Source organism: Ixodes scapularis, unplaced genomic scaffold, assembly GCF_016920785.2.
Source record: "Ixodes scapularis isolate PalLabHiFi unplaced genomic scaffold, ASM1692078v2 PGA_scaffold5__190_contigs__length_132052651, whole genome shotgun sequence".
NCBI classification, from domain to species: domain Eukaryota; kingdom Metazoa; phylum Arthropoda; class Arachnida; order Ixodida; family Ixodidae; genus Ixodes; species Ixodes scapularis.
In genome coordinates, this window is record NW_024609880.1 from 118173771 (window position 1) to 118186541 (window position 12771).

The window sequence follows — 12771 nt, forward strand, 5'->3', positions numbered from 1 at the left end:
TCTTATATGGCTTTCCGCATGAAAAAAGAGCTGAATATTAAAAAAAAAACAGGTGGTGCAACGATTTTGTACTTTCAGCAAATATCACTTGATACAATCGCTTAAGTTCTTAACCCATGCATCGCGCTTTAGTTGAGACTTAGTTACCGAGGGTCACAGGTACCAAGTCTCAGAGTTTTCGATTTTATAGCGTTTTTTTTTCCGGAAGTTGCTATAGGACCCGAAACTTCGAGACATGAGTACTGGAAGTTACAAGTGCTGTCAGACGACCAGATACCCCTAATGCAATATATAACTATTTGCGAAACGTGTTGATAACTTCGGCATGGTATGGCAACACACCTGGTATCAACAGTAACAGATTACACGGAAGTGTATTACATACACCAAATTGTGATTAAATCTTTCTGTGATAATAAGATATAGTCTAACCAAAAGAGAGTTTGTGTGCTAGTGAGCTGGCGATAGTTATTCATTTTGTGGAACAGCCAACACATCTGGTGACCAATAAAGACTTTCAAATTGAAGAAAACGACACAGATAACATCTCCCCCGAGGAAAAAGAAACAGGAGGGTTATTGGTGACAGTGGCATTCAAACGCGTCGCTGTGATCGGCATTTGCGATTGGGCAAACATTCACTATGGTATTTTATTAACTTTGACGATAATGACTTAAAGGTGCTATGCAACAATTTTTGTGCTTTGCGCAAATACCGCTTAAAACGGATCCCTAACGTTACTGACCTATGAAACATGCGTTCGTTTTTCACCCCACGCAATAGAAGTCCCAGAAAAAAATTTAAGAAAAACGAGCAGCGTTCACCCCCTCAACTCGCAGCCAGTACAAGCGGCCACGTGATCTGGAGCCGATTATATGCCGCCAGTGTTGATCATAGCCACGCGCTGGGGTTGGCAAAGCGCAGGACACGCGCTGAGTTCCAGACATTGTTATGGCTCGGCTGTTGTCGTCGTTGCAGCGATTGGACACGGGTCACAACCCGAATGCTTCTCGAGCTAGCAATTGTCACGAGCCCAAGTCGAGTGCCCACGCAATGCTCGGGTCCAATCTATGAACCGCATTCAAATATCGTCACTTGGGTGTACTGCGATCCCCGAGTTACGTCATCAAATTTTGCAAAGGAGAGATTGAATGAAAATGATCGCTTTTGTCCTTGAATTTACACCGCAACAAAGGAGTTTCTTGGCCAATGGCGTTGCGTGTGAGTATCCTTGAGTCCCAGGTGTGCCAGTAAGCTCGTGTAGAGGGAAAAACATTCCAATTGAATATCGTTGCACCCCTCCTTTAAGAACGCGATGATTCCAAGCTTGTATCGTACTTTTTACACAGACGATCGAGCTCAGTTTGCAACTGATAATAAGTAAGCAAGAACGAGAGTCGTGACCTCCCGACGAGGAAAATTCTGCTCGTCACGTCACGAGCGGAAACCATTAGAGGGCGCCACCGAAACATCTTGGCACTCTGATTTTATCGAAGAAAAAAAAAAGAGCTTTCGTTTGAGTGTGGTTTTATTAATTTATAGAGTTTATGAAGTAATAAAATCAATTAATTGCATTATGTTGTCATTCGTGCCTCCTCTAAATTTGTTTGTCCGTGTTTTCTCGTTTTCTTTCTCAAGTTTAATTAAATTTAGCGGTTCTTTTATTTTAACTTGGCGAAACTGACAATAAAAATCTGTTTTGATTGTGAAACCAAAACTTGGCTGTGAAGTTTGCGTGTGAAATAGTACAGTGTGTTGGCTGAATACAAGTCCCTCCTTTCGCACACCTTTTTTATGCAGTGCAACATATGCACTAGAAAATATTTACTTAATCGAGTAACCTCGGGTTCTGCACAAAAATCTGGGCACCCTTGACCAGAAGTATTGCTGACAAACATTCACCCTTACAAAACTTCTTTTTTTTTTCAAGGTAAATTGATAAAGGGCCGCTTAAACCTATTTGCGACTCCAGCGACCTATAGGAGGCGCCACCACCATACAAACATGGCGGCTGGGAACAGGTCGCGCCGGCTCGGCCGGGCCGCCTGAACGGGTGGCACATTCAATTTAACAGATTTTCTCTTGTTTAATACCCTATTTTATATGTATTTCAAATGCGATGGTTAAGTGTAGCCTGTGCACATAAACTTGCAGAGCATAATTTTGTTTTCCCCGTGCTTTTTTTTTTTTTTTTTTTTTCATGTCAAACTTTTGTTTCGGAGATTTCGTTAAAATTCGGAACTATGGGCTCCGGAGAAATGGTACTAGACTCTAATCAGTTTTGATCAGCTAAGGAAAGCGGCGATGACTACAGAGTTGCGCCACCGAGAGTAATTTTCAGCATATCGCATGCCTCGATCATGCGACTTATCTGTCCGCAAAATCGAGCTTTTGTTCGTATCCGCGTTTAAAGGAGCTGTGCAACAATTGACCTTTCCGTAAATAATTTGGAAGTTGGCTCCTCGACCTAATGAAGTAAAGAACAAAAATCCGCTTTTGCCTGCATGTCCTAGCTTTTATTTTAAAAATTGACAAAGATTGACGTTATCGGCACCTCTCAACTCCTTCACCATCTTTCGAGTCACGTGCGCTGTGACGTCAACGGGGGACGCGCGGGGTTCCCGTGGAGCTCTCTCTCTAGAGCCATCAGTGAGCAGCGAGGGCTCACCCGCTCGCGACCACGTGACCACGTGCTTGCGCTGCGGGATCAACATGGTGAAAAGTGTCCGAGTCCGGCCATCCCCGTCCGGCTCTGCCCCTTTACCCTCTGGCTTCTGGCGACTGTTCGCGGTAGCAGATAGAACTGACGGTTTTGTTGACCTCGAATAGATTGTGCCACAAAAACTCCGTACAATAAAAGTTTTGTTGATGATACCAGGTTTTTAACGCATTTATATTTATGTTGGAACAACAAGATTTAGAGAAAAATTACCATTTATCGAGCAGGAGATTTGCACAACTTCCTATATTTTTACAAGTCCCCCATTTACGTCATGCCGCGTGGTTCGCATGGCCGCCGCTCGCCGCTGAAGGTCGGGAAATATTGTATTTTTTGCCTCGCGATCACGTGTCCTGTGCCTTGCCAACCCCAGCGCACGGCTATGATCAACATTGGCGTCATATAATCGGCTCCAGATCACGTGGCCGCTTCTTCTGGCTGCGAATGGAGGGAATGAACTCTGCTCGCTTTCTTTTTTTTTTTTTTTGCAACTTCGATTTTGTGTGGTAAAAAAAGAACGTGTATTTCACAGGTCATTAACGTCATGGATCCGCTCTAAGCGGTATTTGCGCAAAATACAAAAACGTTGCATTGCCCCTTTATATCTGAAACTTTGAAACGGTCGGCAAGCCTCGGTATCAGAATGCGGCGCGTTAACGTAACCGACTTAGGTAGATGAACAGCACAACGCGCCGGCGCTTGTGGCTTCTACGAAATACCGCTCAGCCCATCGAACGTGGGCGTGCATGGGATCGGCGGACGTTACGTCACAGTCAGTGTTACTGTCTTTGCTTTCCTCATTGAGGGGCTCCAATTGGTACGTAGGGCATAGTTTCACGCTCAATTACCCGAGGGAGCGGTCTAGGCTCGGTTTGTTTTTCACTTATCTTCGAAGACGAGTTTGTCTGAGAACACTTAAGGGGTCATAGATCTCGACTGCCGACTTGTCGGTGAAAGTAAAACGGTGCTCTCTGCCGTAGGCTTCGAGACCTCTATTCCTGCTGGGCTTGAAGCGAAGCTCACCGACGGTTTTGTTGGGCCGGAACAAAATTCCGAATACCGGATTTTCGGTACTGCGTTGTTAAATATGATGCACCGGTTGACCTAAGTGTTTCCGAAAAGGCAACTAAAAAAATTACCGCATCTCCTCGTGGTGAATGATGTTGATTGGGGCAAAGCTCTGGTGGTGCTGATGATATTGATTTTATCGTTCATAGGTAGTGCTGATGGTGCTGATTTTTTTTTTTTATTGCTCATAGGTAGTGCTGTGTTCCGGGTTGCGTTTCGACTTCATTATTACTGCTTCATGGTCGGTGAAATGCAGAGCCAGTGGTTGTTCTCGCGGACTCATCTATTTGACCGCAGAGCCCTCTCGTCTATAAACGTTGAGCCAATGCATGCACAGTTTGACGCGATTATATACGCATTTGACCTCAGCGCCCTCTCCTGTATAGGCGTTGAGCGGCTACATGCAACGTTTCATCCATGACATCCCCAGCTCTGGAGTTGCTACCAGATCTCAGAGAACTCTACTCGTCCCGCAGTCGTGGCCGAGTGGCAAAGGCCATGGACTAGAAATTTATTGGGGTCTCCCTGCCCAGGTTCGAATCCTGTCGACTGCGGAAAAATTTTGTCTTTCTTTAAGACGACAGATGAAACGGACGGACGGACGGACGGACAGACGGACACTAAGGAACTTCGCCCCTAAAATTTGTTCAAGACAAATGACTATTTAATGCAACTTATTACTAGGATAATAAATGGTGATACTACCAATCGAAAGCTTTCTTGTTTTTCAATCTTTTTTTTTTACATTATTATGTAGCTGCGGTAACTGAGAAGCTTACAGTTTATCGTCAACTGGAAGTCTTGTTTGTTGGGAAGAGCGCAAAAGAGATGTAGGACGAGGTCGAAGAAAGACAGACACGGCGCTGACTTATAACTGAAAGTTTAATGCTCTCCAAAAAGAGAAATAAACACAGAAAAGAAGAAAGGGGAGAGAGCAAACAAATCAAACCAATAACAGTATGTACCACATACTAGCCCAACTACATGCCTTGCTGGAAGTCTTGGTTGGCTACGCTCTCTAACTCTAAAGGATGCGAGAAAGTTTCTGCACCATAAATAATACAACACGCATGAGCACAAACTATAGCCACGCGCGTCTGCCAGCAAGCGCGCCCGTGGCCGAGAGGTTGTTGTCCATGGTTCTTTCGCAAAGGGCTCGAGGCTCGACGCCCGGGAGCGGACGCGCCTGTAAATGTCGCGTTCTGGTGAATTTGAGAACATTGTTATTTCTTTTGGGTCTGAATGTTCCACGCGTCGAACCTTCTACGACGATTATTCCAGAAGCCCACGCGTGTACATAGGGGACTTCGGCTGGCGAGCCAAAGTCAGTCTCGCCCCAATGTTCGATCCTGCTGTTTCGCCGCCGTCGACGCCTGCGACGCTAGCCTTTTTCTATTTTGTTTTTCCCACAAGTCCGCCCCATTAAACGTTTAGTTTGCTTCAGTTTTCACCGCTTCATCAATTGTCATTCGTGACATTTTGGTGGAGCTGCGGGGTTGACCGTTACATGCTAGTGAAACGTAGCCCTCAGACGACTGACGCCTCGTTGGCGTTTACGAACGAGGCATCAGTGGTCTGAGACGCCGACGCAAGGCCTTAACGCTCTCCTAAAAACATGTCTTATTCAATTGAAGTGGACGTTATCCTCACTTCCATGCACCCTCTTTCCGTTACATAATCATACTGGCGCTTTAATCTGAAGGGCCGTTCACACAGTTGCAACCGAATAGGACCGGGTGAGACAATACCAGATTTTAAGCCTCTTGCGACGGCGTAGGACCGGATGTGCTGCTGAAGAGCGGGTCCTAAGCCGTCGCAAGAAGCTTAAGAACCGATCTTGTTTCATCCTACCTACTCGGACGCAAGTGTGTGAAAGGTACATTACGCTACTTCTACGCAGGTAATTGCCGACGAACGTAAGCCTGCATCGTATGCTACCCGAGTATGGAAATGCACACAGCGCATCGGCCTTGTCTGTCGTATGTCCAAATAGAAAAGCTATTCAGACTGGATAGCTATTGACCGATGCAAAACGATAACAGCGACCGGCAGCATAAAGGCCTGTTCACACATACAACGGAGCGCTAAGTTAGCACTACGTGAGCACTCCAAGGAGCACTCATGTGGCGATTCCTAGCGTGCGACTCAGTTCTAACATAGCGCGCGATTAGCGCTTCTGTAGCGCCTTGCTAGCGCTTCAGTAGCACGTGTTAGCGCTTCAGTAGCGCTTCTTGTACCGAGGTGCTGCGGATTAGCCCGTGCACTGCGGTACCGGTTCCTGTGGTTGGGTGTGCATCAGCAGCACCATGGCGGACATGTGGGATGCTGAAATAGAAATGCTACAAATGCTCTTAGATACGCGATTAGTGCACATGTGTGTGGTCGGCTTAACGCCCAGAATTAAGAGCCTTCTGGGTGCGCGAAATCTTTCGCCACCGAAATACCGACGGGTACACGGCGAACCTTGTTTCCAGGCTGACGGACCGAGGCACAGAGCTCTTTCGAAGGCGATTATTTTTAACTGCGTGTCTTTGAAACCAGGGTCACGCATATCGAATAGAAAGCGATGAGATCGTACCCAATCAATTAGTCGCTCAGAGTCCATGACTCCGGATCGCCTGCCCCAACCCTTTGCTTGAAGAGCGGCTGTTTTATTTCCTATCCTTTCAATGCCAAAGTAAAAACAACAACAAAGGAATCGCCGTGCACGCGCGGTACCGCAGCAGCAAGCACGGCACAAGGAGCGTGAGAGTGCTAACAAAGCGCTTCTGTAGCGCTAAAAGAGCACTTCTGTAGCGCTAACAAAGCACTTCTGAAGCGCTAACAGAGCGCTTCTTAAACCCTAACAGAGCGCTACCTCACGCGCTAGGAAGCGCCACATGAGCGCTAACTTAGCGCTTCGCTGTATGTGTGAACCGGCCTTTAGACAGTTGCCGTCGCGTTCGTTTAAGTTTATAGGCACATACTCAGTCCCCTTTAAACTTTAAGTTCTCTCAGTTATTTATCGTCTGCCATTTTTCATCCATGACAATATACATTCGGTGCTGTCTACTGCGTTAGAACTTAAACTGTAAAATTACACCTAATCATATTTTCATGCGTATGAAAATAGTGGTGTAAAATATGTATTTTCGATAGGTGAATATGCCAGTTCTAAGCTAAATAAAAATTCATTTCCATTCAAAATAAAAATACATAAAGGTGACAATGCGTAATTATTGTTCGAATAAAAATAAAATAAACATCATTTGCTTCACCTGAACATACACAACCACATGAAAGTAAAAAAGTAAATGGTGCATTATTCTATCCGATTATAAGATTGTTTCAAACCTCAGGATTGCTTTAAAATTGACAGGAAATATGGCCGCCTACCCGCAGCAATCTTAAAATCTCATCAAAGCTGTATAGTCGTGCCACGTGACCTTGTGAAATTTTAAGGCATAGCTAGCTCCCTTTGCGCAAGAGAATTGATAGCGATATTTATCTTCAAAGTCCTATAATGCATGGAAGGCGGTATTCGAGAAGAGATCGTTTAAATTTCTTTAGAACATATTAAACACTCATTTCTGGGAATGAAGAAGAATGGTATATTTCTGAGAATGAAGAAGGACGGTATACGGTATATAATGTGTGAAAGGTGCATTACGCTACTTCTACGCAGGTAATTGCCGACGAACGTAAGCCTGCATCGTCTGCTTCCCAAGTATGGAAATGCACACAGCGCATCGGCCTTGTCTGTCGTATGTCCAAATAGAAAAGCTATTGAGACTGGATAGCTATTGACCGATGAAAAACGATAACAGTGACTGGCAGAATAAAGGCCTGTTCACACATACAGTGGAGCGCTAAGTTAGCGCTACGCGAGCACTCCAAGGAGCACTCATGTGGCGATTCCTAGCGTTTTTTTAATTTTTCTTCGTCTCAGGGTTATTATGGATACGGTATATTTTTATCAATTTCCCCGCCAAATTTGGCCAGTCAGCTAAATTGGTGTACAGGTGACGTAACGTCAATTTTCCCGTTAAATTTAGCGGGTAAACCGAATTGGACCGTAGGTCTCCTGATGTCAGGTCACGTGCCATCAAATGTCACGCTAAATTTAGCGGGGAAACTGAATTAGTGTTTAGGTCAGGTCACTGAAATTTCCCCGCTAAATTGAGCGCAAAATTCTGGGACGAACGGACGGACGGCCAAACATTTTGGGAATGGGGGTTTCCGTTAGAAACCATTTCGTGCTATAAAATGATACCGCCATCCCTTTAATGTTTAAAGGCGGACGACGACTCAAGCGATCGAGGGGGTGGGAGTTGTGCCTATCACAATATTCCTCTACGGACGCGTCAATCAGTCGACGCCATTGTCAGCATTGCGCTGCTGCACCCAAGTGACGTCAATTCCTACAATGTTGGAATACCTCAGGAGTTCAGTTCCTTGGGGGATCCGTTGACGTGTGTTTTTATCCACGGAAGCTTGTAGGGAGCAGTGCGTTAGCCTGTGCCAGCCGCCGTGCCTTCAATCTCTTGCTGCCATGCGCAAGCGAAGATTGAGCACGGCTGTGCTGGGTTCAATCCCCACACGTGCCGGCCTGTCGGCGTACCGTCCTGTACCTCTACTGCGCGATGTACGGTAATAAACTCTTTTAGCGGGGGTACCGCACTGACTAGGTTTTTCATCTGCAACAGAGACACCTGGTGGACCGTTTTGCTATTCGCGTCTCCAGCTCGTTGCTCGCCCTCCAGCGGCAGAAAGGGGAAGGGCTCTAGTGAGGGTCCCCCGGTTCTCCTGCTCAGCCGGCACGGTGGAACTGCTCGCGATCATGGCCCTCGAAATGTAATTTTTGAACGCAAACAACTCTATTCACGGTCCCAATGAAGTGCTGCAGCCGGTATTCGATAGACCCTTTCCGAAATTCAGTCCGGTCACTTTGATCACCATCATCATCGGAAAAATGGCATATGTGCCACACTAATGGAGCCTTCTGTTTACTGATGAACGAAGAAGTTGAAGATGCTCCTTAGCAGATAATTCGAGGCTATACATTCGTGACGTTAGCACGATGCGAAGCAGGAATTGACAGCAAGATTTGCGTACGCGTTCATTTCTAGCTCGGGCCCAGCCAATCTGTTGGTAGCATCAAGGTGCTCCGAAGCCCCTTGATTTGTAGAACTTTATAAAGCCGTGTACGTGGGTTGACGCTTCGTTCTGACTGGTTGCATATTTGTTTCTGTTGTCACTGAAAGAGATTGAGAAGAAAATGTACTGTGAAGAGTACACTGTCGCTTGCCGTTGACTTGCCAAAGTGGCGGTGCCCGATAAAATACGGCAGACTCCATTTTCACTGCCGTCATTAGTACGGCAAAAGTTAGACTGCCATTATAACCACGAGATGTCACTGAATTTCAGGAAGGGTCTATTGTACCTTATTAGAGAGTTTTAGTATTGCGTATAGAAGCAAGCGCAAGCACTGTGTGTTTGCGTTAGAGTTGCGTGCTCCGCAGTGTGCATCTGCGTCGTCGCCATGCTCCAATCCAAGACCGGAATTTCGGGCTCCGCAAAAGCGCAGTGTGGAACACGCAACGCGAACGCAAACACACACTGCTTGCGTTCGCTCGCATACGCAATACTAAAGCTCACTACCGTTTCACCGGTTTGCAGCGCCAACGAAATGTGTTGCAGTAAGCAGACGTGCAAGCGGGCAGGCGTCCTTCGAACTGGAAAGCCATGAGATTGGCAAGACGACGGCGCGTAAGAATGAAACTAAATGCTCTGAAAAGATTATTTTTTCCGAAGTGAGAAAGGGGGTGCGGGCATTTGGTTCCAAAAGATTGGCGGCGACTTTGGAAGTTTTCCCGATAGTCAAAAGTAGCTTTGACAGCACCATATGCTTTGCCCACGAATAATGTAGTTTCACGTGGATTTCTCAGATTACCTAGAATGTTTTATTTTATTGTAGGCTACTGTAAAACCCTTTATTTCCGCGGCCCCTATATTTCGAGACTCGTTCACAGAGGATATAATCCCCTCCACTAAATGTCGCGAATTCCAGACGCCTGCATTCAAACTCTAAAAACCAAAATTTTTGCGTGCCCCTAAGTTTTGCGAATTTATTTGCGAAATTTGCGAAAATTAAGGGATCTCGAACATTGAGGGTTTTAGAGTATTTATATCTTATAAATCGTTAATTAAAATTTCAAGACCAGTGATGATAATTCGCACACTTTTAATTGCCATACTTGTTCGCGCGTTTGAAATAATATTATACGAAAAAAATTATATGAATTAAAGCTTGAAAAAATACGTATTCAAATATCTTCATTGTATTGTAGTTATTAATACAAACTGCGGCAATGTGAGCCCTAAATAAATGCCACGATCACAAAAATACGCCATTTAACCATTAAAGACTGAGAAAGGTCTCATTTTGTTTTGTTTTAAGCATATAAAAAATTCTGACGTTGTTATCAAGATATATATAGACAAACAGCCAACAGCCAAACAGTGGATGCAATATAAAGTCATATGCGTCACGCGTTACTTAAAAAAAAAAAAGAAATCACACACAGTTTTGCTGTTTGACTCGGATTTCGCCTTAGGTGTTCTGTAGTGAGAACAGGTTTTTCTCATTTATACGTTTTGTGAGTATATTCTAATCTTGTCACCCGTGTCGATATTTCGTAATATCTGGATTGATTTTGTTATTCTCGTGCTGTGAATTAAATCAAGTAATCATCTGAACACCCTAAACCTGCTGGGGAGAGGGGGGGGGGGGGTTACTTCCAAGTTCCAAGCCCCTCCGTCTCATTGGTCATGCCGCAGACTCAAAACACAGGTTTAAAATATTTCCTTCGGCAGGCCAGGTGCAAAGGAAATATTTAGCTAATTGGCTTTCGAAGCGAAATGACGGGAATGTATCTGGAGAAACTTGATGCGTGCACGAATTGAAATCTGCACAATAATTTATTTTTGATCAATAAAAAGGACACCAGCTGTCTGGGCTCGATAATTAAGTCACGAATGTCACGTCTTACGTTCAAAATATCAACGTAAAGCCGGGGCCACACTGTTTATGCATCATACAAAAGAAAGTCTGCACAGATTCGAACGCGAATCACCGCGAGATCCGTGCTTTGAATGCCAAATGGCAATGAGTTTTAAAGAGGAAACTCGGGCACGCGGCATTCAGACCCCGGATATTGCGGTGATTCGTGTTTGCCGACTGTCTATTGCATGGTGTATGAGCAGTGTGACCCCGACTTTGCGGATTTCCTTGTAGCCTCGTCTAAACTCCGGCGTCTAGCCAGTGCGGTACCCCCGCGCTGGCTAGACGCCGGTGCGGGGGTACCGCACTGGCTGGCGTACCCCCGCACTGACCGGGGTACTGCACTCGCGTCTAGCCAGTGCGGTACCCCCGCTAGACGAGTTTATTAACATGCGTCGCGCATTAGAGGTACACGACGGCACGACGGCAGGCCATCACGTGTGGGGAATGAACCCAAGACAGCCGTGCTCAATCTTCACTTGCGCACGGCAGTAGGGTTTGACTTTCTAGTGTTCCAAATTACGTTTTATTATTCTAGCGTTGACCAAACAATTGCTTTATCAAACGGGTAACGAGGCACGGGCCAGGGAGACGCTACTCTCCCCATGGGAGTTCGCGCGCTCGACAGGAGCGCACCGCCTAATGTAAACGTTTTCCTACCTATGTTCCCCTTCCCCCAATGAGGCCATGGCGCCACCCTGTTAAAAATAAAGTTAATCATCACCACAAGCTACGTATAGCCACTGGCGTCTTAAGAAACACCGGCCGTAACTCATTACATTCACTCTTCTCGCTCCGTGATGCATTCTTGGGCGTTGTTATAAAAAAAAAATGCCGAAATCTAATTGGTTTTGGAGCGATAAAAAGACTGTAGGGTCCTGCCACGTCTCGCGTTGCCGTTGCTTAGGACGTCAGTGTCCATAGTTGGCCACGTCGTACCTCGTTTCCTTGTTTCTGACAATAATCGCCCCACGCCAGTGCAAGCCGGAGTGCGATAAAAAGTAGGTGATGGTCTTGATCTGGAATATGCCCATACGCGGCATAGTTAGTGTTTTTTTGTGCTAATCTCGTCTGGTTATGAGTTTATTCTCCCAGCGTGTACGACGAAGTGTGACTTTGTCGTTTCTGTCGCTTCAAGGCTGTTTCAGGCGTCTGTGTCAACTGCAACCACAAAAACCATGGGGACGAGGACATGGGCACAACCAAAAGACACAATTGCCTTCCCGAGCTGCTTCTGGCATTTTTTTTTTTTTTTACTTTGTTGTGTATTACGAGCACTCGTCTGACACGTAAACGCAACCTCTCTGAAGAATGCTTTTGCCTCACGAGAGTCTCGTCGCAAACGTCAGCTGTGATCCGGTACAGCTGTATTTTGAAATAACAACAAAGAAATAGAAATTTATTCTATCGCCTAGGCAGTGTTCAGTCGATCTCGAAAGACGAGTGTACGTTGTAATGAGGCTCCAGTACGCATTATTGTTCGCATGCGTCGCCGCGGCTGAAGTCTGGGCGCAGTACGAGGAATGGACGCCGAGCTTTCACTGGACGGAGAAAATGACCATCAAGAACCCGGAAAACAACCCTACCTTCAACGACCCAGAACTTGGGTCTCTGCAAGATGCGTGGCAGGTATGTGATTCAGATAAGAGGGGATGAAGAATTGAATTCAGTGTGTTTCTTTAAGGCTTTACAGATTTGTTTTAAAAATACACGAAAGCTATGCTTATGCGGACTGTGCAGGTGAGTTTCACGGTCAGAGAGAAATGATATAAGTCAAGAATCATCACGATAAATCATTACCTAACTAAACTTTGTGAATTAACTTTATAATGACTGAAGGTAAAGATATGATTCCAATCAGAAACTTGCTGAGTATCATCGAAAACCACTAAATCAGTAAATACCAGAAAGGGTAGGAAGCTCGATAGCGCACCAGAGTTAA

At 45.6% G+C, this 12771-nt stretch overlaps 1 protein-coding gene across 1 annotated transcript in view; it reads left to right on the forward strand.

Moving 5' to 3' along the window:
• Positions 1–12263: 12263 nt before the first annotated feature.
• LOC8044087 overlaps positions 12264–12771 on the forward strand; it is a 30477-nt gene continuing 29969 nt past the window's right edge. The window contains exon 1 of the mRNA XM_002416577.5: positions 12264–12458. Within this exon, the coding sequence (XP_002416622.3) occupies positions 12285–12458 (174 nt within the window). The 5' untranslated portion in view covers positions 12264–12284. The remainder of the gene's footprint in view (positions 12459–12771) is intronic.